This window comes from Drosophila guanche, unplaced genomic scaffold (genome assembly GCF_900245975.1).
Source record: "Drosophila guanche unplaced genomic scaffold, DGUA_6, whole genome shotgun sequence".
In the NCBI taxonomy this organism is placed as follows: domain Eukaryota; kingdom Metazoa; phylum Arthropoda; class Insecta; order Diptera; family Drosophilidae; genus Drosophila; species Drosophila guanche.
In genome coordinates, this window is record NW_022995743.1 from 1,712,013 (window position 1) to 1,739,329 (window position 27,317).

The 27,317-nt window shown below is 47.4% G+C and overlaps 6 protein-coding genes across 19 annotated transcripts; 2 read left to right on the plus strand and 4 right to left on the minus strand.

Annotated features, from left to right (window-relative positions):
- Positions 1 to 7,736: 7,736 nt before the first annotated feature.
- LOC117578762 lies at positions 7,737 to 9,896 on the minus strand. The gene is made up of 3 exons (XM_034264466.1): positions 9,773 to 9,896; positions 9,358 to 9,427; positions 7,737 to 9,280 (listed from the first exon to the last, which is right to left on the minus strand). Exons 2-3 carry the CDS (start codon positions 9,389 to 9,391, stop codon positions 7,974 to 7,976), a joined length of 1,341 nt encoding a protein of 446 aa, XP_034120357.1. The 5' UTR covers positions 9,392 to 9,427; positions 9,773 to 9,896; the 3' UTR covers positions 7,737 to 7,973.
- Positions 9,897 to 10,102: 206 nt separating this feature from the next.
- Positions 10,103 to 11,725, plus strand: LOC117578763. Its single transcript, XM_034264468.1, has 3 exons — positions 10,103 to 10,343; positions 10,403 to 11,242; positions 11,298 to 11,725. The coding sequence occupies exons 1-3, from the start codon at positions 10,325 to 10,327 to the stop codon at positions 11,387 to 11,389; spliced, it is 951 nt and encodes a 316-aa protein (XP_034120359.1). The 5' UTR covers positions 10,103 to 10,324; the 3' UTR covers positions 11,390 to 11,725.
- A 32-nt stretch (positions 11,726 to 11,757) lies between these two features.
- On the minus strand, positions 11,758 to 15,216 carry LOC117578761 (basic salivary proline-rich protein 1). 3 transcript variants are annotated; one of them, XM_034264463.1, is made up of 7 exons: positions 15,122 to 15,216; positions 14,091 to 14,363; positions 13,198 to 13,871; positions 13,051 to 13,142; positions 12,609 to 12,978; positions 12,092 to 12,544; positions 11,758 to 12,026 (listed from the first exon to the last, which is right to left on the minus strand). In XM_034264463.1, exons 2-7 carry the CDS (start codon positions 14,164 to 14,166, stop codon positions 11,889 to 11,891), a joined length of 1,803 nt encoding a protein of 600 aa, XP_034120354.1. In that variant the 5' UTR covers positions 14,167 to 14,363; positions 15,122 to 15,216; the 3' UTR covers positions 11,758 to 11,888. The 3 variants fall into 3 exon arrangements, with proteins under 3 accessions (XP_034120354.1, XP_034120356.1, XP_034120355.1); XM_034264465.1 differs by lacking the exon at positions 14,091 to 14,363 and having other exon boundaries at positions 15,122 to 15,210; XM_034264464.1 differs by lacking the exon at positions 15,122 to 15,216 and having other exon boundaries at positions 11,889 to 12,026; positions 12,092 to 12,541; positions 14,091 to 14,166.
- Positions 15,217 to 15,511: 295 nt separating this feature from the next.
- Positions 15,512 to 16,503, plus strand: LOC117578764 (mediator of RNA polymerase II transcription subunit 8). The gene has a single exon (XM_034264469.1). The coding sequence runs from the start codon at positions 15,570 to 15,572 to the stop codon at positions 16,326 to 16,328; it is 759 nt and encodes a 252-aa protein (XP_034120360.1). The 5' UTR covers positions 15,512 to 15,569; the 3' UTR covers positions 16,329 to 16,503.
- LOC117578759 (tudor domain-containing protein 7) lies at positions 16,328 to 23,493 on the minus strand. Of its 12 annotated transcripts, none has more exons than XM_034264454.1 (10): positions 23,360 to 23,493; positions 22,571 to 22,811; positions 20,834 to 21,073; positions 20,743 to 20,764; positions 18,164 to 20,640; positions 17,977 to 18,104; positions 17,215 to 17,473; positions 17,001 to 17,152; positions 16,788 to 16,936; positions 16,328 to 16,733 (listed from the first exon to the last, which is right to left on the minus strand). In XM_034264454.1, the coding sequence occupies exons 2-10, from the start codon at positions 22,787 to 22,789 to the stop codon at positions 16,504 to 16,506; spliced, it is 3,876 nt and encodes a 1,291-aa protein (XP_034120345.1). In that variant the 5' UTR covers positions 22,790 to 22,811; positions 23,360 to 23,493; the 3' UTR covers positions 16,328 to 16,503. The 12 variants fall into 12 exon arrangements, with proteins under 12 accessions (XP_034120345.1, XP_034120348.1, XP_034120344.1 ...); XM_034264457.1 differs by having other exon boundaries at positions 18,164 to 20,496; positions 20,731 to 20,761; positions 20,831 to 21,073; XM_034264453.1 differs by having other exon boundaries at positions 18,164 to 20,764.
- A 370-nt stretch (positions 23,494 to 23,863) lies between these two features.
- LOC117581901 lies at positions 23,864 to 25,626 on the minus strand. The gene has a single exon (XM_034269373.1). It carries the CDS (start codon positions 25,555 to 25,557, stop codon positions 23,887 to 23,889), a length of 1,671 nt encoding a protein of 556 aa, XP_034125264.1. The 5' UTR covers positions 25,558 to 25,626; the 3' UTR covers positions 23,864 to 23,886.
- Positions 25,627 to 27,317: the final 1,691 nt, after the last annotated feature.

Consider the following 27,317-nt stretch of genomic DNA (forward strand, 5'->3'; position numbering starts at 1 on the left):
TAAAACTAATACCAATTAAAGGGCGCGAGGGCGCGTCGCTGCTGCGATGGCAAAGGAGTCGCGCGAGATCAAGTGGTTACCTCAACGCTGCGAGTGTCAGCGATGCCAGAGTGTCAAGGGACCAGGGGTGCAGGCAGTTAAGCACAAGGGGGCTAAGCAAAGAGCACTTAAAGAAACACGCTTTCCCTTTAAATCTATTATTTGTACCTGCTTCTACTTATTCTTTGACATGTACCTAGCCCCTCTTAGTATTCTCCTTTGACTACGCTACTGTCCTCCTTCGCAGCGTATTCTTTCTTCTGCTATCACCACTTCTCGGGGACAGCGTCTTCATTAGCCAGAACTTCCAGACACTCTTTCTCTCTTCTCTTCGCTTTCGCCACTGCTCTTCGTCTTTCTCTTTTAGCGCACCCAGAATGAAGGAGAAGAACCGTGGCGCAAAGGAAACTAATAATTAACACTTTTTACTGCCAAGAGTCGATAATTGAATTACAGAGTGCAGTCAGAGTTGTGGCCCAACATCCCCCATCTTCCCACTTGGCAATTTCTTTGGCTGAACTTCTGCTTCGGTCTTCCGTTTCTCCTTCAGCATCATCAGCAATTCTCCACCCCTCGTCTCTCTTTCACAAGCACTGTTCTTCGTTCGTATAACAGCTGCCAGAAAAATATTCGCAAATGCAATCGCTTATAAACCAGCAAACAAAACGAATTGGGTGAAGAGTAACAGTAATATGCAAACATATGTACATACATACACACATAGTAACATCAACAGAGGCGACGACGAAGGCGAAGGCAAAAGGCAAAAATTCAAATGCAGAGTCGCCAGCAACGACAAAAGCAACAACAACAGTTGCAGCCAAAGCCAAATGAATCTAAGAGAGACATTTAGGGGGAGAGTAAAATCAAGGTATATTAATATGCGGGTGTGCCTCGCGTGAAAAACGAGATGCAACTAGACAGCAACCCTCACCCTTGCATAAATATAACTTGCAGTAGAATTGCAGCTTTCGAGAGGAGTGTTGGTGTGGGTGTATAAATGGGAGAGGGATAGCAGGTAGTGGAGTTTATGTACATTGGGTGGGAGCGCAATACCAGAGGGAGACAGCTAGAACAGAAGCAGCAAGACGAGAGTATGAGGGAGGGGTGCCAGCATTCGGCGGGGGGATGGATTCTTGCATAAAAACGTTTAATTAAAATTCAAGAGCTTCTGTTTTCAGAGGCGCTGCAAGTTTTTGTTTTACTTTTTCGTGCCACGCCCAGCCACCTCCTATTTGAACGTCTTGAGTAATAGGTCCGCTCCTGGTTACGATGGTGCACAGAGGAGGATGGGGATTGGGTAGTCCCTGTAGTAAAGCGTCAGCTCCCCAAACGAGGGTCAGGCTATGCAAATTGGCGTCTGTTTTGGATCGGCGTTAATTACTTTGAGCCAAAGTGCAGGCGACCGAGAGGACCAAGTGGAATCGGGAATTGAGAGATGAGAGCCAGGAACGAGCCCGAGATGACGTCCAGCAGGAAGCAGGAGCAGAGGCAGAGGCAGAGGCAAAGGAATGCAGATTACTAAAGGGAAAACAATTGCATTAATGATTTCAACAAAATTATTAAACTGAACGAGGAACAACCCTCGACGTTGGCCGCAGTAGGAAACGACACTTGAAAAGTTTTGCTGTGCGAGTTAATAGTTTAATTAATAGTTTAAAAAGGAGAATCAAATGCAATAAGAAGCTGGTCGAGAACGGTATTTGGAATTAGCTTATTTTTATATAATTTCTTTTGATGGTTTTCCACTGCAGTGAGTGCCGATAATGAATAAAGAGCAACTGTTGCCGGATAAGCCAAAGTCAATGATAAATGCAACATTTTGCCTGTCCTTAATAATTTTCAATAAATCCCAAACTAGAAGTGTCGATTCCCCATGGAGCGGAGTCTTTTTTCTGCAGCTCTCTTTACGCTCCCTTTTCGCCTTTTTTGTGTTCATCGCCAAAAGCAAACAGGGAAGAAGTAAATTTGAAAATCCAATTTGCATTTCCATCAATAATAACAGCCGCACAAAGGAATATTAGACGAAGGCGAGGGATGGGCTGCTCCGCGACTCCTTCAGAGTGTCGATGCGTTTTGGGTGGGGTTGCTGTACAGGGTACAGGACGGAGGAACCGTCAAAAAAATTTACCAATCATTAAAAATACTTCCACTTCCGTTTCCTGTGCGCACCATTTTCTAATACGCCACCATGACTTCCGTTACGTTTTGTACTCGCTGTTCTCCGTCTGCTCTTGGCCATTGTTTGAACAGCTAATGCTGGCCACGTTCCGCACTCGGAACGGGCCCGAGGAGCGGCCTGCCACAGTTAGTCATCTCGTGCTGCTTTATGTAATTTATATCCTTGCTGCATTATCCTTTATTTACTTTACTTTTTAGCATTATACTTTCTTGTGCGCTCTTGTTCTTTTTTTCTGTCGCACAGTCCCACTGTCCCACTGTTTTCTCTGTGCATATTTCTCTTCGGTTTGCTCCGCAAATTTATGTATAAAAATGAGCGAAATTGCAGAACACATTTTTTCCATTACTGAAAATAAATGTCTGAAGGATGTGCCCAGGCGTCCTCCAAGAAGGACGTCCTCGCTGGCCTGGGCTGTGTCTTAGATCAAAAAAAATCGCTCCTTACTGATGAGCTTCAATGAATTCAATCAGAATTCATTTGAATACAGTCCGTGCATACCAAAGAGGCGAGATTAAGTGGCCAAAGCAGTAGAAGGAGCTGGAGTAGGACTGGGAGTAGGAGTGGGACCACAAGCTGGAGCGCTAAGACCGAGTGAAAGTGTGGAGGAGTCAACTCCTTTTGACTGATATCCTTGTGGCCTGTGTGGGGCCTTGCCTTGCCTGACTGCCGGCCTGCCTGCCCGGACTTTGCCTTTGACGAATAAGTAATCAGCGCTAAGTTGGCAATTGAAAGCGATGCCCTGCTCCTGCTCCTGCTCCTGCTCCCACACCATGCTTGTGGTTTTCCCTTGGTTTTCCTGGTATTCCTTGGTCAAGTGTTCCATTGTGGGCAGGGGGAATGTGCCAGAAATATGAATGTAAGAAATGAAGCAAGGCAGCAGACAGCAGGCACCAGCAGCACAAGTCGCATTGTCGCTGTGCCACAAAGGAAGGCGGAAAGGTCACCTTTTGCAGGGAAAGATACCTGCAAACAGCCAAAAGGACATACACACATATGAAAGGAAAAGGAAATAAAGCCAAGGCCAAGAAAAACAAAAGAAAAACTCAAACAAAGCTCACAGAAGCAGATAAAAACGAAGGCAAAAAAAGAAGTCAAACTTCCAACCCTCCAACCAAGCAGACAAAGCAGTAAATACTCTTTAAAAGATCAACAAGTTACAGGTGAAGCACGTTAAATGTTAGTTGGGTTCGGTGTAGGGCTTGTTTTTGTATGGTATAAGGGTGGGTTTTGCATGAAGGGAATTCCAAAGCTGAAGCCAAAACTACAGGGAAGTTGCTGGTGGAAATGGATCTCCATTTGGGCAGCAAAATGCAGCGAACTGTCGCTGAAACTTGGGTTCTATATTCCTCCACTAATTGCTGTAGTAAATGTACCCCGAATTAGGGAATTTATATCACATTTAAGGAGCAGCAGCAAGACATTTCATAACATGAGTTTTGCCAGAAATTATGTACAAAGATTAAGAAAGCAAACCGCCATCTGCCCGGGACCTGAGCCGTGTTGACAGTTAATGCTGCAGGCAGACAAAAACAGATGGGGAAGTACATTGAAACGAGGGGAGGAGCGGGCAGCGGGCAGCGGGCAGCGGGGAGTAGCATAATGAAATTATGTATTTTCCGACCAAACAGACAACAATTCCGCAGCGCATGTGGGAGCGGCTTTATGGCTGTCAGAGAGAAACATTTTCCCTATGTTTTTCGCTCTTCAAATTTGCTACAATAATAAAATGAAGATGGAATATGAGCAAACAAATATGTCGAGGGGCTGGGGGTAGATTAAAATTAAGTATCCAATAAAAGAAAAGACCAATGAAATATGCAACGCAATGTGTAAACAATTCACAAAAAAATAAAAAATCTTTGCGAGCAAGTCAATAAAATTATGAGAACTTTGGAGTACAATTCTGAATGGAATGAGCTTGAGGGTTCTGCAGCACATCCTTTAATTGTTGAACAAAGGAGTGCTTGTTGCTGTTGGATTTTTTTGAGGTATCTCAGAAGTAGAACAATAGTAAAGGCAGGCCAAGACTTAATGGAGGAACAGTGAACTGGAGGAGCTCCATGCCAACAGAATTCCCACTTTAAGCTACCCCCACCCATACCACATTCTGCACCCTGAGAGCATTTCAACAGCTGCTGAAACAAAACGAACATTTTAGCTTGAATCTCGAGCATCTACATCTCTGCTGGGCAACGGGGAATCATTTACTCGATATCCGATTGCATTGGCACTGGCGTATCCTGCCATCATGGCATACTGGTACGCGTGTGTTTGTGTGTGTGTGTGTGTATGTCGAGTGTTGTTTCCGTTTTGCTTCGTTTGATTTCGATTCTAATTGCTTGGGTCTGTGTCTGTGGCAAAATTACCTGAACAGCAGCCAAACTTCACTCCAACCCCAGGCCCCAAAATGGACAAATAATTATTCGTGCAAACCAAAATCAACCCCAAAATTCCCTCAGGAAACAACGGTAACAAAAGGCAGAAAGAGGGTTGGTGGGGAAATCGAATGATAGTTCGATTGCTACCTGTTAGCCAGCTGTAAATGAAGCACCAAATTGCACCCACCCCACAGACTCAATGGACTCTCTTTTGCTCTGCTTTCGTAGTGGGTATCAAAAATTAAGCAAATATCACGTCGCTCCGACAAAATCAAAGACAAGCTCGACTTTTGGGATACAATGTCTGCCACTGCCCCTGCCCCATGCCACAATTTCCCTGACGGAGGTGCGTGTGAAAATCTTTTAACATGTGCGAGTTGAGTTGAGTTTACCCAAAAGTTGCTCCTTTACCAATTGTTTCTGGGGGAATTCTGTTCGATTTCGCTTCGATTTTAATTACAGAAAGTGCTTAACAGGAGTCGAAAGATTGCCCCGAAAGTGTTTTGCCAGATTGTTGCTAATTATTTGTTGCTACTTTATAGATTTTGGGGGTGCAACAACTGCTTTAATCTCTAATAATCTCTATTGAGATCCTTAGTGCTTCAAGTACTACCCCACCCCATCCAGCATTCCAACACACAAATAGAGCTGCAGCAAAGTTTAAGTTTTGGGTGGACTCATTGCTAAATCATTGAGTACAGTCAACACTTTTTAACTTTGTTTCAACTGGCTGGACTCCACACACAAAGAGAAGGCGAGTCAAAGATAGAGAGAGAGAGAGGCAAAAAGGGTGTGTGTGTGTGTGTGTGTGTGTGTGTGTGTCTGTGTGCATGTGTAAGTAAATTGTAGAGTTGGCGCAAACGAGTAAAGAAATCGCTCATGCAAAACTGATTGACTGTAACGAAAGAAATTGCAAAAGAGAAACACGAAACTTGTTACAGTTTGTTGCTGATTTTTAGACCCATCCACGATGAAGGCTTGCCCTCAGTCACGCCCTCAACAGCCCCAGCACCCCCAGCAGCCCGTGCAGCCAGCCGTCTGTTATCTGTCGGCGTTTATTTATGTACATACTCGCACTCGTACCCTCTTCACACACACACACATGTTTGGTGTACAGTGGAGGCTCTAAAAGTGTACCTATCTTAACCCCATTAAATTAGCCCTCAGCTATTGCCGAATTAAGGAACACATTTCCTTTGTTCCATTGTTCTTAAGAACATTCCATGGAAAATTTTCCAATTTCTTTAGCAGTTTTTTCTTACCTTCTTTTGGTTTCCCCTTTGCCGATCCACCACTGTAGCCTGTGTTGTGCCTGCAACATTTTCATTTGCTGTTGCTGATTTTTATTGAAACGAAAATATCGTTGGCCCGCGTCTACACGCCCTTACGCTGTGGCTCGCTCGCTCTCTCTCCACCGGAGAGGTGGCTCTCGCTTTTTGTTGCTTTCGAACTTTTTGTTGGTTGCTCACTTAATTGAAAGGAATTGTTAATTCACAAGTCCCGTTCCACGTTCCACGCTTTACGCTCCACGTTACCCATCAGCCATCAACAGTCCCTCCCCCCCACAGCATGCCAGCAGCTCCTTTCAGCTCTTTGTGCGTGATTGGCTGCCAAAGGCTGCTCAGGCTGGGGGATCCTCCTGTTCAATCAGTTATCAATCAATTTCTTTCACCGCTTGATTTAAAATGTTGCTGAAATGTTTTGTATGGCGCTTGCTGCGGACTGTGGATCGTGGATGTTCACATGGAATCCACAGCTCACCCATGATCTGGTGTCGCGCATTTTGGACCTCTGTTGGCTCTCATTTCCTGCTTTTTTGCTGTCGCTTGATTCATGACACTTATTTCGTAATTTTCAGCATATAATGTCATTGAGTGTGTGGATTATAAAGGGATTATCGCCTCCCTCTCAGCCTAGAGGGCTTGCTCACGCTGTCGCTGTCGCTCTCTCTCTCTCTCGTTCTCCACCACTTAACCGTTATAATTGCTCACGTTCTCACGCGCTCTCATCGCCAGTGTTCATACACGTAGTCCCAGCCCCTGTGGCTTTTAAAACCAATTTGGTAAAAGAGTCCAAATAGCAGCAGCGAGTTACAGCAGCACCCGACCAGACCAGGTCAAAAAGCTGCTCCAAGATGTGTGTAATTAGACGTGACTTCTCCTCAAGTTTTACTTCAGACTCCCCAGCCCGCTCTCACAGTGGTTGCTGTGGGCGGGACTTAAAGCCGGCGTTGCTTTTGTTGTTGTTTTTATTTCGAGCTTAATTGTGCGAGGGCATGCCCTCTGGCGGGGGTTGACGCTACTACAGATTGGGGTTAGAGGCTGTAAGATTAAAGAACGAACTCATTTAATAACCTATAACCCCCCAGAGTTGGCCTGCCTTCACTTCTCCCACCAACCTCAATTAGCCAGGTCGCAGCTTAGGCATCGACACATTAGCATTAAGCGATTTCTCTGCCTACCCACTCCTTACTGCCTCACGCCACCTGCCTAATCAGATTATCAGTTACCTTAGACGCCAAACGAAAAAGAGCTAATTTGTGGAGCGGAAATCACAGCCAGAAACCTGGCAGCAGGAGATGAGCGGTGGCACAATCTTGTACGTGTCAGTGGCAGCCCCCAGCCTCCGGTTTCTCCTGCTCGGGCTTTTGTGGAAATTGAAAATATGTCAAATAATTACACATTTTTATGGGAATTTTTCAATTTATATGCCGTCAAATAAACGCTGCGTGCACATCACACGATTGACATGTGCAGATGGCTGAGATATTTACATTTTTTGTTGCTCCATCGGCTGCTCCTTACTTACGAGTGTCCATGCAAATTTATCCAAATTGACCTTGAAAAAAAGCTCATTTCGTTTTGAAATGTAACTGACAAAAGGAGTAACCGGTAGCAGCCGACACCTGTGGGTGAAGAAGTCAAACCGCCAGCGAGAGATGACGACACAGCAGCTGAACATTGCCAGCAGGCGACATCTATGTGGGAAGACAGATGGCGACAGTGCAGCTAAGCTGTGATTGTTACCGGTAGAGGGCAGCTAGATTCTGATGTTTGGGCGGTTGATTCAAAAGAATTGATTGAATGCGTAAGTTTTTATTTATTTTTCTTTCTTTATATTATCTTCCTAAACGCTAATATTCCTTATGCTAAAGATAACCTCACACAATTTTTTGGCATTCAAAGTTTTGCTTACAAAAAAACCGAAAAGAAACGGAAAACCTATTTAAACAATTTCCCAAAAAACCCAACTAAAACCCAAATACTAAGCAAAAAACCTACAAATTTAGATGAAAGCCCCAAGCAAAAATTGAATTCTAAACTATAATCCTCTAAAACTATCCTAGTCCTACACAAACTTATCCCATAAATTCCCTATGCAACATGACACTGGTCGACAAGGACCACATCGTCGTCTACTATTTCCCCATTGCGATTGGCATGGTGATCGTGGCGTACTGGGCAGCTGATGACAAATTCCTCCTCATCCTCGCGGTTGGCGGAGGCATTCTTGAGTTCTGCGGCATTCTTCTTGGCGGCTTCCAGTAGATGGCGCCGCTCCTCCTGCTTGTTGAACTTGCTCTCCTCGTTGTCTTCGTTTTCCTCGCTGTTCTTGCCGTTTTCCTCTTTGTCCTCGCTGTTCTTGCCGTTTTCCTCTTTATCCTCGCTGTTCGGGACCTTTTCCTCTTTCTCCTCGCTGTTCTGGACCTTGTTCTCATTTTTTTTGGCATCCATCACCATCCCCAAACCATTCTTCAGAAAATGATCGATTAATTTGGGCAACTGCCGCAGCGTCATTTCATCGGCGTGATCGATCAAATCAAAGATACGCGCCTGCTGCTTGAACATCTGCTGTGCCATGTCGAACATTGGGGGTAGAGCCTGCGATGTCTTCAACTGCTGATAGTACTCAGAGGGAGTCAAAATGTGGCCGCCGTTTTGTTTCTTCACTTGACGAATTCTGGCCATCATTTTCGGCTCATAGTCGAGTCCCTGCTGCGCGTTATCGTCGGTCATTTTGGGTGCCACCAGTTGAAACTCCTCCATCTCGGTTTTGCCATCCGGCAAGAGCCTCTTGCTGTAAAAACCACGAAGATGGTGCGGTGACATAGGGCCGTGGCTGCGTTTCTTGCGTGCGTTTTGGGGATCATTCTTCAGCGTTAGACGGCCACGAGGCGGCGACGGGGGAGCAGATCCGGCAGCAACCACAGACACAGAGGCGGGATTGCGACGGTGGCGACAGTGGCGGGCCATTAGTTCTTCAATTCTTTGCGATCGAGAAGCAGACGTGGCAGCGGGATTGCGGCTCGAGTGGGCCATTATTTCATTATTCAACAGGTCAAGGCGACGCTTGGCGCTCTGCAGTTCGGACATAAGATTCGCGACCAGTTGTGGCGTGGATGTGATTGCGTCTGTTGTGCCGACTGCTTTGGTTGTAGTTTTGGTTGTGGGGACTGCTGTGAAGCCAGTGGAGTAAGCGAGCACAGTTGAAGGCGTGGCTGTGGTGGCCACTGCTTTAGTTGTCATCATTTTGGGAGTTGCTGCAATTGTAATGCTGCGCGCTTGACTTAACATCTTGGCAGAAAAAGTAGAGTTGGTCGCATGGACAGCCACAGTGGAGACTGGTGAGCGCTTCACGCGCAACTTCTGCCCCATTCCTGGCTGCATCATCATCACGGCACCTGAACCCAAACACACCACACACCAAAATATTAGTTACGCTTGCAGAAAAATTGTAGAGACTGGCCCCCATACTTACACCAGAAGATCAGCAAAATATTCAACTTGGACATGATCAAGAATTCGTTTCGTTATCAATAAAAGCAGCTCTAGAAAAACAAATTGAAAAATATTAAAAAAATAAAAATGGAGTAGGAAATAAATTGAACAAATTTAGCAAAACTTTCACAAATATTTACAAATTTCTCGGAAATAATGTGGCAACATTTTCGACAATAAGTAAATGAAACTCAAATAAATTTGTAATTTAAAACCGTTTTGAAATCAAATTAAAATTAATTGTTTGTTCCTTAATTCACTTAAAAACATTCACTATATTTAAATTAAATTAAACTTTTTTGCCGAAATGTATAACGAAATTATTGTTGAGATTTTCCAGAAATATTTTACAAATATTTGAATTTAAAATTTATTTTTTTTTTTTTTCAACTCACTTTTATTTTATTTACTGGGATATGTGCTCGGCACAAGGTTCTAAATAAGAATGACTCAAACAGCTGCCTGACTCGTAGAGCTATACTGACAGTCAACTGGGAAACCAGGAAAAGGCTACTAGTTTCTCAAAAATCACATAAAATTTATTTTATTTTGAATTTAATCGATACTGCGAAACTGCGTACAAATGTTACTACAAATTTTGAACTCAAAAAAGAGTTGTTTGACGAACGAACACTAGACAAATGTATGCCCCTTATATTTTGTAATTTAATCGTTGCCGCGAAATTGGATGTTTGCACGACGATGAGTCCGCATTGACCAGTTACTTCAATTCGATGATGGGGCTGTCGATATTTTCTTGACTTGATAGCTTAATTCACAATTTAATCTACCTATCATCGCTATTTTCCCATCGCCAACAAAGCGTCTGTCTGATCTGTCAAGATTGTACCTACCGCCTGACAGCTTCAACATTTATTCTGGTGCCGGCTTCCTAGTTAGCCTGCTTCTCTTTTTCTACTCGCTTTTGTTTGTAACTGCCACCACCAATGCCGCTACCGCTCCCTGGTAAGAATACAAGTTATTTCTAGATATTGTAACAATATGTTGCTCGATTTGCTGCACAGATGTTGAGGCAGTTCCTGCCCTTAATGTCGAACAACGCGAGCATCAACCATTTGCAGCCGAACAACCAGCAGTTGCTGCACTCCAGGCTGATGAACGTGTTGAGAGTTGGCAGACAGTCCTAGCCACTCCTGTCCGTCGTGATGGAGCACGTCCCACTGAAATGATTGCCAACTGTAGACACCATGGCCCACGTGATTGTTATTTTTGTAATTATGAACTTATGGTGCGCGATATGGCCTACAGTGTCGTCCAACGAGCGCGATACGAGACTTACCCATTCATTGAGAGATCAGAAGCGATTGAAGAGCTAATAGAACTGTTACGCAGATGTCGTGTACGACAAGCTCGTGTTCAAAATCGTTCGGCGTTTCGCCGTTTTCAAGAAGTTCGTACATTTGGAGAACAGCTCGCAGTTGCCGGACAAGTTGTTGTTGCAGGAGGCCAGCGCTTAGTTGCCGTAATATCAGCTGGTGTGGTTGGCGCATTACGCTTAGCTGCCAGGCTTAATAGACAATACTGTGTCGCTGCCGGACAGCGCTTAGTTGGCGGACTGCGCTCAATTTCCGGACAGCGCTCAATTTCCGGACAGCGCTCAGTTTCCGGACAGCGCTCAATTGGCGGACAGAGTTATGTTGATGGACTGCGTCCAGTTCGCGGACGGCGACCAATTCGCGGACGGCGACCAATTGGTGGACGGCGACCAATTGGCGGACGGCGCTCAGTTGGCGGACGGTGCTCGATTGGCGGACGCCGTTTAGTTGGCGGACAGCGCACAGTTGTCGTGCATTCCGGCGCGTCTGAACCACAGCCCCAAGCTGAAGGAGGAACTGCTGCTGGTGGTAAGTCTTACAACTAGTAAACAATGATGAATAGATGCTAACTTTAGTTCATCAGCTGTTCCAGCAGCATCGCCGCCTTTTGTCGCTTTTAAACCACCCGTGGCGGTGGTGCGTCCAATGCCGCGAAAACGAACTCGCAGAAATTAGCCAATTCAAATCGAGAGAACATTCGCAAACATCCACAAACTTTACACTGAAAAATGTTGTTACGTTTTTAAATGTTTTTATTAAATGTGTTTTACATTTGCCTTTTCGGGATCTGCGCCGTTGCCGGCCGCACAGTCCCAACGCAAACTTAAAATTATCATTTTGTTAATGTAAATCCTTACTTAACATTCGCCACGATCGTGTGTCGCGCGGTATATGCGTATTTGTTATTTAGTTATCAAATAAATGAGAGCCGACACAAATGCATTTTCCGTACATTTCCAATGTACAAAAAGGGAGAGCAGGGGCGGGAATTGTTAATTAATTAATGTGATAAATGTGTGAAATATTAAACAAAAAAAGCAAAATAAAAATCAAAAATTCAATTCAAATAAAATGGGTAATAAAGTGATAAGCGAGGATGAATCAGTTAAGGGGAAAGGGAAAATGGGGCACTACAGGATGGGGGAGACTGCGGTGTGGATCCGGGGATTGGTGCTCAGTTGAGACGCTGAGTGACTGGCAGCTTCTTGCGACGCCGTCGCAATTGCTGACTACGATCCCAGTACTCATAGTAGCGCTCCTGCTTTAGCCACTCCTGATATTTATACCACCATTCCTCCCACTTGATGTAGTCCTGTGTGAGAGCAAGAAAAGAATGATCTAGAAATGCCACTTTGCGGAGTATTTTAATGGACTTACCTTCAAATCAAGATCCCTGAGATAGCCACGACTCTTGTAGTATTCGTAACGGACGCGCACATCGTCCCACGACAGCATGCCCGACGGTGCTGTGGTCGCCAATTCCTCCGGAAAGTGTCCGGCCGGCGCCGGCGAATACGAATAGCGACGCGGCGGCGATTCGAGACCCTCCTCGATCATCACTTTGAGTGCACCACCCGCGGAATCTTTGGTGATGCGCATATTCTCCATGTTACTCCGATCGATGCTCCACTGTGCCATTTTCCCGAAGCGCTCCGAGAGCGTTAGCCGCGTCGTTGCCGAGAACGTTGGCAGCGACGGCACCTCATCGCTGTCCGAGTCACCCGAATCATCCGAGCCGGATGAGGAGTTTGCATTCGCTCCACTGCCACTGGGCGCCCCAGGCTTTTTACGCTGTTTCTCACCCTCAATCTTGATGCGTGGCCTCACCTGCTGTGAACAGAAGAGTTCAGTTCAATGATTGGATCTATGGATTGTGGGGGACTTGGACACTCACCTCCTTCTCCTTTTTCTTCTTCTTGGCCTGTGGAGCTGTGGCGGCTGTAGCTGTCGCCGCTGGCTCTGGTGGCTCTGGCGGACGATGCTTGAGACGCGGATCTTCCGGCGGCGGTGAGTGACGCGACGAGCGCGCGACTTTCATGTGCGCTTCCGACGTGGCGCCGCGTTCGTGTGCGAGATGACGCATTTTGGCGTCCCGATATTTGTCGATGGCGGAAACCATACAGCCGCCTGCGCCACCACGTACCGGCGGTGGACTGCTGGGACGACCATGGACGCGGCCATGTGCATCCGGCGGCGGTATTGCCGGACCTCCAGCACGATAATGGCCACGCGGCTTTTGCGGCGGAGAGCGCGGACCGCGGGATCTGTTTTGGGGTGAACACACACAATGTGGAATCAGCATCAATGGACACACAACATCAGGCGTAAATGCTTACCGAGATCTATGGCGATGACTGGGCGAGCAGAGGGAGCATGAATCGTCGGAGCTGCTGCTCATTGAGCTGTTGGAACGCGAACGCATCGAATGCTGCAGGAATGGAGACAAATTAATAATTGGACAATAGATGTCTGGCATGACTTACCCTTGGCGGTGGCGACGGTGGACGCTTGGAACGCGGCAGAATGTGTCCCGCACCGCGCTTGTCCAGTCCCGCCGACGATGGTGGAGGCAACGGTGGCGAGCGACGACGACCCAAGGGGGAACGCGACGCGTTTGGCTTGCGGCGCAAGGACGACGAGCCGGAGCTCGGTTCGGGCGGGGAACGTGGCCGACCGTGGCCATTGCCTGGGCGACGCATCATGGCATCGTTGGGTGAGCGCGGCATGGGTGGGGAACGCGGACCGCCCCGACGATCTATGCCGTGCATGGGCGGCGGCGGTGATCTACGACGCGGTTGGGGCGACAACGGCGGCGACTTTCGCAGGCCGGAACGACTGCGCGAATGTGGCGAACGGGAGCGGCCAAAGCGCGGCGGTGGGCCTGACGGACCGCCTCCTCCGGGCGGATAACGGCCATAGGGCGGTGGTGGTGCTCCCTCGCCAGGACGCGGCACACCGTGCGGCTCGCGATCACTGTCCCCGGAGCTGCTCTCGCCCTGGATGTACATTTTCTTGTAGCCGGTGTGACGCCAGCGATTCGGATCCTTCTCCTCCGCTTCGATCAGCTTCTTGTCCCAGTAGTCGTTGGTGGTGTTGGCCCGAGCCTTCTTCATGACGTTGTCGATCTCGCGTCGCTTGCCTGCAGGCAGAGATGGATCTGTAATGGTGCAAGGGCAGGCGGTTAGGTTTTTATCAATTTTGACGGCCAGCTGCACTCGTCGATCGTCCGTCGTCGGCTTTGGGTTTGGCTTTCGTGAGAATCGCATCCCTGCTTTATGGCGCCGTTTTAGGGCCACGTCATAACACGAGGGATAAGACATCTCCCCCCGGATTACCAATTGATTGGTTTGATTTTTGTACTGGTTTTGGGAGGTACCTGTTATGCGGGCAGCTGTCGGCTGCCTGTCCATGTGCAGTTTGGGATTCAAATCGGCGCGCCTGCGCGACGCCATCGCGGGCTGAATCGCTTCGATATCGAATATCGCTCTAGCTCTCTATTTATTTTTCTTTTATGCTATCAAACAATCGCGCACGTATAGAGTGTATATATGGGGTATATCGATTTATTCGACGGTTATGCGAACGCGGCAACACACTTTACCATTTTCATTTTGGCATGGATACTTATTCAGAAAACATACACAAAAAGCTGCAAATATATTACAATTTGTATTAAAAAACATGAAAGAGAGGCATTAGAAATGGCGTACAACAACAACAATATCAACAATCAGGTAGAGAAGAGAGAGAATCAGAGAAACATCTGCAGAGAGCGAGAATAGAGAGAGAGAGAGAGAGTACAACAACACGACCGATGTGATGTGAGCGCACGTACACGAACGCGACCGAAGGGTGCGAGGGTCAGCATTCAGAGAATACCCGTATTCCCGCATTCCCGTACACTTTCCGACCGATCGAGCGAATATTCCTAGCCAAGGGAGTGTCTGCGTTCGCGGGTTAGGGGGCGACGTTACGCGATCAACTTCAGCCCATGCCGCGACGCGACAGACCAAGCGCATGGCCAGCGGGGGCGTGGAACGACGTATGCATGTGGGGCGAGTCAATATACAGTTCCGCGCAAGAGTAGGAGCAGGATCGAGACTGCAGGAGCATCGGTATTGGGAGCACCGACCGGCTTTTGATCGTGTCATCCACGCATACACACAAATTTTCACTTTTCAGCTTCTGGCCAGCTTGCACACACAAACAGCACATACACATGTACACGCCCCGTCGCGTATGTATTTGCTTTGTCAGCAACAGCGAACGAGTGTGAGCGAGATAAATAGAGATTGTGAGACATCCGACGACGACGGTAAGAGTAATTGATCCCGTTGCGTATTACCGTTTGTAGGCATTAGCGATTGTGTAAAACGATAGTAACAGTCACTAGACTAGATTGCTTACATTTTTATACGTTTTGCGTGCACGCTTAAAGAGTTCTCGTGTGGTTTTAATTGCAAATTATTTTTCACGGCGTTTTTTCTTTCACAGCCAGTGTGACCGCGTATCTATCGATAAGATATACTCTCAGGCCATCTAAAATATACCGAAATACACCCTCTAAATTTGAAAATATACCGAGGAAAATCATTTTCCTCAATTTTGGTATATTACAAGCCATTAAGAATCAAATGTCCACACGATTGTCTGATGTCAAGCTACATTTTTGCTAACACTGCAAAACGACGGCCATGTTTGTCAGCCCGTTCGCTGTAATTGCGAAAGTACCCAGAATGCACTGCGAAAATCTCAGATATGGTATTTACCGCAACAGCTGCTTCAGTCGTCACATGGTCACACTGTCCGGTGCTATTCATTTTCGGAAATTAGATTTTATTAAAATAAAACGGAAATGCAGCGCGAAGAAAAACACTTTGAGATGACGCTGGACGCCGTCCTGCAGCGCCTGAACGACTTAAAGCTGGCGGTGCTGGCCATGATCCAGAAACTGGAGATGGAATTCGAGACCATTAACTGGCCAACATTTCTGGACAATTTTGCCATAATTTCCAGCCACTTGACAGGATTAACGAAGATTCTGGCCAAAGAGCAGTGTCCACCGCTAAGGAACCGAACGGTGCTGCCGCTGCTGGTGTCCATGGATCGCGACGAGACGCTAATAGGCATCACTGAGGGACGCGTGCCGGTGTTCTCGCACGACATTGTGCCGGACTATCTGCGGACGCGTCCCGATCCCCTCACCGAGCAGAAGATGCAGGCGAACGAGCAGAAGGCGGCAAATCTCACCAACGATGCGGCCATGAAGCAGGTCACCCAATACAACAAGGTTGTCTCCCACGTCCTGGACATGGTGAGCAAGGCCCGCGAGGAGTGGGAGATTGAGTCCTCCTCGCGCACCGGCATCCAACAGACCAGCAGCATGGCCGACACCCAGCTCCTCGTTGCAGCCGTGGGCATGGGCAAGGGCATGAAGATGACCAGCTACGGCCCCGGGCCGAACATGATGGTTCCACCCTCAATACGCGCCTCCTCGCCTATGGGCGGCCCCGCCATGAGCCCGGGCAACGTGCAGCAGCAGCTCGGCAAGGCACCCTCAGCGGTGAAGACCAACATCAAAGCGGCCAACCAAGTGCATCCCTTCTCGCGATAGAGCTAAAATCATAAATTTGTGTATATTGTTGCGTTTTTCCGAGAAGGAGTACAGAGTTAGCGGTTCCCGTGTGTGTGGGGGAATGTATCGTCTTAATAAATTATAAATAATACACCTAATCCTAAGGCTATAATTAAGCAAACATAAACGTGAACAAGTTCAAAAAAAGTCAAAATTAAAGTCGTTCTTCTGGCTGCGGCTGCGCGTGCTTCTCGTTGATGAGAATCTCGTGCAGCTTGATGTCCTGCGGCGTGGAGGTGTCAATCAGCTCCAGGCACAGTGCCAGCGTCTCATCCTTTAATCTGCTTAGACGCCGCACAAAACCGATAAACTTTTGACCCAGCGTGAGGCTCCTGAAGCGTTCACAGTTCTCCTGAGTCCAGAGAACATCTGCCAGTTGGATGCCTGCACAGGAATATCAATGAATAAATTCGATATTGGATAGCGACGCGGACCCACCATAAAGTTGCGCTGGTATGGCCATCCTGGGCAGCTCGGTCAAGGCCGGTGGTAGCTTCTTCAGTTGATCACAGGCCACCACACCATCATCGCCCACATCCACGAAGCGCACGTGGATAATCTCATCGTAAATCTTGCGAATAATCACGCTGTAAGAAGAATTTAGAGGCTGGTTAGCTATGGGTTTGGTCTGTCTCTTCGTTCCCGCCTCACCGATAGTAGACATTATCGCTGTCTGGAGCAGCATATGCCTGGCCAATGGCCAAACGGGCAGCTGGCACGCTCTGTGCTGATGCGCCCTTGCAATGCGCCTGCAAATCCTTCATCAAATGCTGCAACTGATTGTAGCACTTGTAGGGTTGCACCTGGAATTGCAGAAGAGTGTTAAATATGACTGGTAAGCGATGGACTTGGGGCTTCGACTCACCGCAAAGTGTCCTGGATTGATGGAGAGACCAATGCGCACCTCAAAGTATGCGCCCACAGCCGGTATGGCCTCGTAGTCTTTGATTGTGGTGGACGATGACAGTCTCAAGGGCGTCACTGGTGGTGTCTGATGCTCGCTGAAACTTTGACTGCCGCTGCTGTGGCTGGACACCACAGAGCCGAAGCTGTTGCGTCGCTGCAGCTGCCCGTTGGGATTGAAGCGCAGCCCACCATCATCGTAGCTCTGCGGACACGTGCTTCTGTGTAATGGGCAGGACGACGTGGGGGAAGTAGGAAGGTAGTAGGATTGGTTGTGGGACATTGAGGGACACTTATTTGATGATGGTTCGAATACGAGTATATATTTTATGTTCTTTATATACAAAGATGCGAAATGGAGTTGTTCTTAGAGCGTTAGTTAAGTTATCTTACAATAATCGATGATGTTGATGCTTTTATTTTGCTGAACATTTACTTATTGATCGGTGAATGGTGGTGGTGGTGGTGGTGGTGGGGGGTTGGTTGGGTGGTTAGCGGTTAGCGTTATCATTTCATTTCCAGTTTATCGAAAGCACTAATAGAGAATGACATTATTTTGGCATTGATATGAGAGGGTAACAGTTCAGAACAAAAATGTTATGGTTTGTGTTTAGTTTTTAGGGCAGCTTGATACCAATTAGTGGGTGGATTGTGGGCTGTGTGTGTGTGTGTGTGTGTGGGCGCATGAGTATGATGATTGTTGTGAATGGAGCATGGCACTTACCTTTGCATTTCAAACTCCATTTGTATGGCGCTGTTCACGCACATATACATGGCATTGGCATCCTGGCCGCGCACATAAACATTCACCATGGGCAGCTGGTCACTGCCTGCACCCTCCATCACCTTGAGCTGCGGATTACATGCAAATAAGTTAACAATTCCTTTTGTTCCATTGCTGGCACACTCACTATAGCTTCGCTGCGTGGCGGCATTAGTCCACGCAGGCGTCCCAGCATATCTCCGACGATATCGGGCACGTCGTGCAGGCGCACGCGCAGCGCTAGCGGCGGATAACCAGCCAGCGCCAGATTGTTGGCCTCCAGTCGATAAATGTTCGAAATGTGCGTCTTGCGCAGGCGTCCATCGTCCACGTAGTAAACATCGAATGTCTCCTCATCTGCGTTCTTTGGCTTGGCGGTGAGCATGCCGCGATACCACTGCTTCAGGCCCTCCACCGACTCGTCGCAGACAAACACGAGTCGATCGCGCAGCAAATCCGACAATGTGACACGATGCTGCTCCCCGATGTCAGCCACTGTGGTGGCAATGCTGCGCTCCACAAATCGCAGATCCTCGTTGCGCAGCAGCACCGTAAGATCGCCGCCCTCGTTGATGTGAGAAATGAGCACAGGGTTGGACTTCTGGTCCGGACTCAGTATGGGCGCTGGTGTGTTGAGGCTAATCTCATTGGCCACCAGATCGTTGAGGTGTATGTCATCCGCCGTGGACGTGTCGTACAGTGTGCCCACCAGACAGGCGCTGCGCATTTCATCCTTCCATACGCCTTGGGCACAGCCGCCCAGTTCGTTGAATTGCTTCTCGGTGGTCAGGATGCGAGCGACGACCCGCTGACCAGCGAGCTGCTTAAGCATCACGGCCTGTGCGTGCGGATGACCCTCAAACTTCTCCAGCGCATACATGCCCAGACAGATGGCTTGGGCGGGCAGCACCAGGAACCTCGGCGGACAGGGAACAAGATCTTCAAACTCAAACGAGGCAACGTCCCCGAAGTCCACAAAGTGGCAGCGGCAGGTGCGCTGCTTGGCGTCCACGGAGAGCACTCGCACGCGACTCCAGCCCTCGGCAACCTCCACCAGATACATGTCCTGCTCGTGGGGATCCGTTATCGGAGTGCGCACCGCCACATGCCTGTTCAGGTGCACCGTCAGCTCCTCGAGGCTGGATATCTGATCGATGAGGCGAGCCCAAATCTGCTTCGTGGAGTCACAGTGCGTGATGTACAAGCTCCAGTCGTGGTGGCGCTCCAAGCTGTGTTCCGACTCGCTCATCCAAGGCAGCCGAAGCTCGGATATTTCGTACCGCTGTGGCGCTGCTCTTCTCGGAGAGGCAGGATCGTTGGCCAGCAGAATGAGCGATGTGACTGTTTTCTCCATGCGAATCTTGCTCGATTCCACGACCAGATCGTGCCAGTGGCTGGGCAGATGATGGTTGAACGTGCGCTCATACCACTCCTCAAGCTTGTGGCCCAATATGCCATTGGGATACTGCCGCAGCTCGCGGTACAGGCCGTCAATGAACTCGTGATCCGTCAGCGTGCAAATGGTGAGCGGCTGTCGTGACTCTGACTCCTGAATCTTTTGAATGGCAATCCACGACGTCGCCTTGCGGGCTGTCAATTCGTCAGCAAACTCCTGGGGATAGCTGCTGTAGATAAAAGAGCCCACACCCACCGAGCAGATCAGATTCGGCCGACTGTTGAACGTGCGATATTTGGGCTCCTCCAACTCTTTGAATTCGCAGTAAGCCTTCAGCGCGCCGATCGGGTCTTGTGCCGCATCCGATTTGAACACAAATTTGTTTGTATTCTGGGATTTCGTAGACTTGCGAACGGCTCTATGATCGGGCTTTGACGTCGGAGCTTCTGGCGTAGCAGGCGGAGTCATTGGCGCTGGAACAGGCATTGGATTGGTTGGTGCTGTGGCTGCAGGAGTCACCGCTGGCTGCACCTGCTGCTGCTGTTTCTTCAGTCTATCATTCACAGAGGTTCGCTGTTGTAGTCCCCGATTTTTGCTCGCATCAAAGGCAGCTATCGGTCCACCGCCACGATGTGGGGCACCGTTGCCCAGTATGGGCCGTTGTGGTGGCTTTCCCGCCATGGCCCTGCCATGACCATTGCTATTGCCATTCATGTCGGGTTTAACGTGCAGAAGTTCTTTCGAAGGGATATCCTTTTCCTTGGGCTGCAGCACCTGCTCGTTGCTTTGTGTTAAAGGCACGATTTTCAGAGCAAAGTTCTCCAGCCTATCTTTGACTTCGCCCTTGCGTCTGAGCAGCTCTTGATCTAGCTGCAGCTTCCTTACGAACTCTTCCTGCACCCTGGGTTTCCTCTCGTCTTGCTCCCTGATCTCTGCCAGCTGGCGTTGCTGCTCTTCTCTCTGCTTGTGATAGAAATTTAACGCCTCCTGCAGCTCCTGAATCTTCTGCTCCTTTTCTTGAAGTTGATTCCTTTGCTGCTGCTGCTGCTGTTGGAGTTGCAGCTGATTCCTTTGCTGCTGCTGCTGTTGCTGTTGGAGCTCAACTTGTTTCCTCTGCTGCTGCTGTTGCTGTTGGAGTTGCAGCTGATTCCTTTGCTGCTGCTGTTGCCGTTGGAGCTCAACTTGTTTCCTTTGCTGGAGCTGATTCTTTTGCTGTTGCTGTTGGAGCTCTAGTTGTTTCCTTTGCTGCTGCTGTTGCTGTTGGAGTTGCAGCTGATTCCTTTGCTGCGGCTGTTGCTGTTGGAGCTCAACTTGTTTCCTTTGCTGGAGCTGATTCTTTTGCTGTTGCTGTTGGAGCTCTAGTTGTTTCCTTTGCTGCTGCTGCTGCTGCTGTTGGAGTTGCAGCTGATTCCTTTGCTGCTGCTGTTGCTGTTGGAGCTCTAGTTGTTTCCTTTGCTGAAGATGCTGCTGATATTGGTTATTCTTATTATGCTGCTGAGACCTCTGTTGATGATTGCTGGCTGGAGCGGCTTTGAAAGAGCGTGGCTGTGGCTGTGCCAGTGGCTTTGAGCGTGCTCTGGATTTAGGTTTGGAGCTCTTCTGATTCCGCACCATACACACAATGTGATCCGATTTCTCGCTGTACTTGGCGGTGATGTAGACCTGCAAAAGTAAAAGCGAAATATTGTTATTCTTGCAGATCAAATTATTGGAACTAGGGAAAGTCTTTCCGCTTGGCGAGCACCCAGTTTGGGTAACTGAAACCCAATAAAAATGCAGCTCCAGCTGCCCCTCCCTCCCAAGATCTGAGTGTTGGGCCAAGTGCCGCGTTGTCTAGTTTAGAAATCGGAGCCCGGTTGTATGCTGATTTTTGATTGCTCAGCCAAATGATTCATTTAATGTGGGCCTGTAATCGTCTCTCGGTCTTTATAGGGTCGGGAGTGCGCTCCATTGAGCAACGCTGCATGAATATGGGTAGAGTACGAGGCCACCAGACGTGATATTGCATATAATGTATGTGGTTGATATGCAGAGAAAGCTTGCATGGATTTACATATAAACATTTATAATGTGTATTTTGCATTCATTTACTGCAATGATGCTCTCATTTCTGTTGCACTTGGAATTATTGATTTGCCCGGAAAAAGTGCAGGGCGTGCGTCGGCCCACGCACACCCCCGTGCAACGGAAGTTGAAATCTGCGTTTGTTTTTGCATCTATTCTAGATTTCAAGTGTAATTCACGGACAGACAGAGATAGCAGTCTTTCGTTCGTTCACTTTCACCACACACACACATAGGCAAAGATATGCATAGCAAAATAAAAGTTTAAATTGCTGTCATTTCGGTTTTCGTGTTACACATTTTCGGTGGGGTGAGGAGAGTGGGGCGAATGCATTTGCAAAAAAAAGCGCTTAATCAGCAAAACTACAGCAATCGCAAGGCAAAGCTCATAGAAAGCGACAGCCCCGCGCGCACTTGGCCACAGCGTAAAAATAAATAAACTAAGTTAAGTAGAATGCCATTGTTTACACTCTTCGAAGACGAACAAGAAACACGACAGCGAAGAAGAAGGCTGTTGACACGTCGCCCCTTTTGCGGCAGGCCCCCGTGGACACAAGCGGCAGCAGCGGCAGTCAGACGCAGCTGTAGCTTTCGGCACGCGTTGAAAGGTACTGCGGGCGCAAAAAGCTTCACAACGCCAAAATCGAAAGCTGAGCGAGAGAGCAAGCTCAGCACGCTGCTGGTGAGAGAAAGCCAGCTAATTCTATACAGTCGAGTGTACCGACAAACAGATTGCCTGTACCGTAGTAAAGCGAGCGAAGACGTCTCCCAAAACGGCATCTGGTCAAGATGGTTTTTGTCAGTGAGTTTACGCTGTAAGCTTTACTGCTATGTAGATAATATATTCCATTGCTACTGAATACTAAATGGGGTCAGCAACGCATCCTCTTTCTGTTAGGTTCACACATCTACCATAATTCGATACACCGCCATAAGCTATGAATGCAGGGTATAAACTTAACAGAGAGAACGTGTGTGTGCGTGTGTTTGCAAGAGTCCAAGCGGGCACAGTGGGTGGGACAGAAGCGCTAATAAGAGAGTTGAATTTAAAGAGTAACTAGTTCCCACGTTGGTTACGCTCCCAACAGACATTTACCGTGCCTCCGTAACTCTGAAAATTGAAGTTCTTGGTATCCTCCAGCATCGCCTGGGCGCTCTGATAGCCCAATCGGAGAAATGGCAGCGGCTCTCCCACGACATCAATATAGTCTCTGAGAACGTCGTCTAGGGGAACTGGTGGCTTGCGCCCACTAATGATTAGCGCCCGCACCTCAGTGGTTACTTCTGCAAAGATCTCTTCTTTATTCGTGGACATGACGACGCTTAATTCTAAAGACCTGCGGAGGAGAAAAAGAGAGAGCATTAGCATTGGAATGAGCATGATTCAAGTACTTTGGAATGCCCGTTTCGCCCATCACCACCCACCGCAAGCAATTAACTTTTTGCCAAATAAAAAGAGCAACAACAATTAAGAACGCAGAGTGCAGCCAAAAACAATTCAGCAGAGATAACAGAAAAAGAGAGACTACAGTTAAAGAGAAGCGAAACGCGTCTACAATGTACGCATATGTTCTCGCACACATACACATGGTGACGACGATAGCGCGGCAGGAGCAGAGACAGAGATATGTAGATCGCAGCGTCCAAAAATCAGCAAGCGCTGCAGTTTTCATATTTTCAGTGGAAGACGATATATATTATTCTGTACCGAACATGATCCGCTATTTGAAAGAAAATATGTATGCACATCCAATTGTTTGCATACATGAACATTTTTCTTGGAAAAATACGTAGAAACACAGATGGAGGGAAAGAAAAGTTCCGTTAATTCCGCCATGATTATTTAGCATATACTAGAGCCACTTCTTTCTGTCTGTGTACTTACGATAATAATTAAGTTTATTATGTGTAGCTCCAGGCTTAACAACGTTCTTATTAAATATGCACTTGATCTTGCATAAATATTATGTCTATTTTGATAGAAAAAAACGTTCACGATGTTTCACTTTGTCTATTTTAACTCGTATTACACTTAGTTTAGTTTTAAGTCAATTTGAACACTTAGTTTAGTTTTAAGTCAAATGAACACTTTGAAAACACTTATATGGCAGTGATCACCAAAATAAACAAAGGCCTGCTGATTCTAAACTTTTTAAGAATTTTGTACATTTATTTTATAAAAAAGGCGCGTGCGGCAGTGTGACTGAGGATTTATTGATAAAATATACCGTCTAAATCTAAGTTTATGAAAGAAATACTGAAACTAACGCAAATACTAGCTGCAGCGTATTTGTAGCGTGACCCTTTGGCAGAAAAAAATGCGCACATTTTCATGAAATATAAAGAAATATATTAATAAACAAATACATATTAATTAAAGTTGCTTCCATATCGCATTGGGCTAGCATCTTGCTATCTGGCCATCTTCCTGGCTATCGTTCGGTCAGTCGGTCGTGGAGCTATTTTCTTCTTCTTTCTCTTTTTATTCATCCGTGGCGCGGGATGGCGTTTGGTGCCATTCAACTTTTTTGGCAACAGTTCATAATTTCGAATAGCTAAATGTTTGGCTGGGGTAACAGGCATGCGATCTTGCTGCACAGGAGCTGAAGTTGGCCTCGATTTCAGCAACAAAAGCAGCGACTTGTGATTGAGGGGCGGGACGACGGAAGGCTTTGGGTCTACGGGCTCTAGGCGAGCGGCTGCTGGTGGCGCTACCTCGTAACGCTTTGGCTTTAAGTAGGGCCGCTTCCTGGCCATCAGATGCTGCAGATGCTCTTGCCACACTTTTCCCCGCAGCTTGAGTTCCTCGCTGCGAGCGGCAGCCAAAGCTGCCAATTTCTCCTTGGCGCCCGCCGGTCGAATGCCGAAGACAAAGCCGGGATGAAGCGTTGAGTTAGCTTTGGACAGTAAATTGGGTCTGTCCAGTCGCTCCCCGATCTTTGTCTTCTTCTTTGGAGCGTTGCCCTTGCCCATCCCTTTCCCCTTGTGATGGTGTCGCGGACAGGTGTCTGGCGATCTGCTCAGCACCTCCATTTCCAGGACGTTCAGGGTCTTCAGGATGGACAGGAGATGCTTCTTCATGCCTAGGATCTCTAGCTCTAAACGCTTTGCTGAGGAACCACTGATCGGCGGCTCTTTCTTGTCTTTGCACTGCGCCTTAGACGGTGCCAACGGTTTGGGCTTGGGACTGGGATTACCCTTCCCGGAGGGAGGTTTTTTTGGTGTCGTTGCCGCACAGGTGCTTGGACGGGGCAACGCTGGCTTCTGGCTCTTGGCTTTAGACAGCAGATGGATCTTACTATTACCGGGCTTCGCAGGAACAGGCTTCGCCCCGAAAGGTTTTGCAGCGGAAAGCTGTGGATGAATCTTTTCCTTTGCTGGCTTCGCCGGAACACTTTTTGCCAAATAAGTTATCGCCCAAGAAGGTTTTGCAGCGTGATTTAGCGGATAAATCTTCCTATTTGGGGACTTTTCCGGAGCAGACTTGGCTAAAAAGGGTGTTGCGGTGGTAAACAGGGGGATAAAGACAGCATCGGCGCTCTGTTTTCGTTCTTGCTGGCTGTTCATCATTCGCTCAAATGCCAGATCGGCAGCAACGTTCTTGAAGTGATCCATTTGCCGGTGATGCTGCTCCAGCTGCTGCGCGCTTTCGGGTTTCTTCATCTGCGGCCGCTTGAACAGCTCATCGATCTTTGTGTTGGCTCCAGCTTCCGCTGTTCCCAGTTTCTTTTCACTGGAATAGTTTAGCAAGAAGTTCAGCTTGTTCTCCTTCGGCTGCTTCTCTGATTTACGACCAAAGCCCCAAAATGCTTCCAAGTCCCTTGCAGGCGAGGATTCTGTTATGCCATCGAGTCGATCGAAGGCGTCCACCTGCTGGAACAATCGATCGGTGCTCGCCACAGGCTTTTTGACATTCAACGGCGGAAGGGCAAGCCAGTCATCTTGATCTCGGCGTAGCTTTACCGTTCTTCTCGAATCTACATCGCCATTAGTGCCACACACTGGATGCAGTCTTGCCGCTAACAGGACCATTACCATCAGTGGAACTGTGACGTTGATGTGCCGCCGAGCTTGCATTAACATGTTTGTATGCAGCACATATTTGTTTGATTTCAAAATATATTAAAGTGAGACAACTGACAGTCGTACAAAGCTAAAAAATATCAAAATTTTCTGGTATATTGATGATATAAAGAAAACGTTTTCCCCAAATAATTAATGTATATAGAACATAAGCTATGCAATCCAATAAAGGGAGTATATATATTGAGCCAAATTGATTCTTCCATCGGTTTAAATTATTGTTTTAGTGTTAAAAGTCTTTGCAAGCTAGTAATATTAAATAGATTAGCAAAATCTAGAAAAATTATTTAAGATTTACAATATATTTACAGTATATTTTTAAATTAAAGGGGTATATTTCGATATATTTCTGAGGGTCTGTCGGTCTCGATAATTCCGCGGTCACACTGAAGATATCTCTTTGCGAGGATATAAAATTTGATAATATTCCGGAAGTCCCTTTTAGAATTCTTCGTTTCGCGGAGTTCGCATTCGGTCGCCGCACCTTAAATGACACACAAACGCAAGCGAAGGCATAAAAACTAAACAAATCGAGTTTCGTCATAAATTTCTGGCTGAAAGAAAGCAAGACTACAACAAATCCTTTTGCGGAAAGTGCAATCGTGCCTTAGCTGTTGTGCAATGACTGTCCTCAATATGCACATGCACACGAAAATGATTATATTGATTTTATTTTTCTACAACGGTTCCTACAATTGGAGTAAAAAGCTGTAAGGCTGTGTGGACTCAACCTCTCCCCCTGACCAACGACCTACGGCAGGCGGCGATTGATTTTGCGTGTTTGTGCGTGTCTGATTCTAGAGCGTTGTTCCCCATTGAGAACCAATTAAAAGGGTAAGTCATTAATTCCACTATAAACCACGTTCAGTGGAGTTACTCTATCGATTTTACGTTTGGGTTGCCAAGGCAACACCTGCCAGATGCGACCACCGAACAGACAACAAAGAAAAATATATTCAATTCAATAAAAGTGCGCAAAAGCAGGACAATAACCACAGTGCCGTCCCACTATAGTGGTCAGTTTGGTTCATATTATACCTGTGCATTAGCCAGTAAACATTGTCTGAACAAGAGTAAGAATAGAAATCCCCAAAAATATACCGCATACTCGTAACTTTTGAGCGTGCCCATTTAATTGACCTTCAGTGTAGCCAACCGTTGCAGTTTTTGTCTGCAAACCGTTGTCTACAGTGGTGTGCTACAATAGTGTGCTTTGCATGTGTAAATTAAATTTTATTTTTATTTTGAAAAAGTAGGACACTTTGTAAGGTAATTGCTATATTTAATGAGCTGTATATTTGCAAAAATGTATAGTGTTTCTATTGTTTCTATGACAATGCATGCCATATGCCACTTTGCCACTTCCTTCTGGAAAGCTCGATAGAATTCCAGCGTCTGCGCCTCGGTCTGCTGTTGTTTTGATTTTAAAAGGCCCATCCACATAGCCACAGATACGAATTTGTTTACAAATTCACAGACGCGAGACAGTTCTCATGCGACACGTGGCCCTCAGGCAACCGTTCGACTGGAATCAAAAGCTGGGTCAAAGGGGAGTGGGAAATATGACCCAACCCAAGTGCCGGCCGGCAGAGACAGTGAGTTTACAGTGACGTCAGGCGCTATTTAGCGACATTGAACTAGTTTCGATGTGCGAATCTCCCTTTGGGAAACTGGGGATAAGCCAATTCCAAAGCACAGCCAAGGTTTCCGCTTCTGTTTCGTTCTGTTTCAGTGTGACGTCAATGCAGGACAGCGTGGAA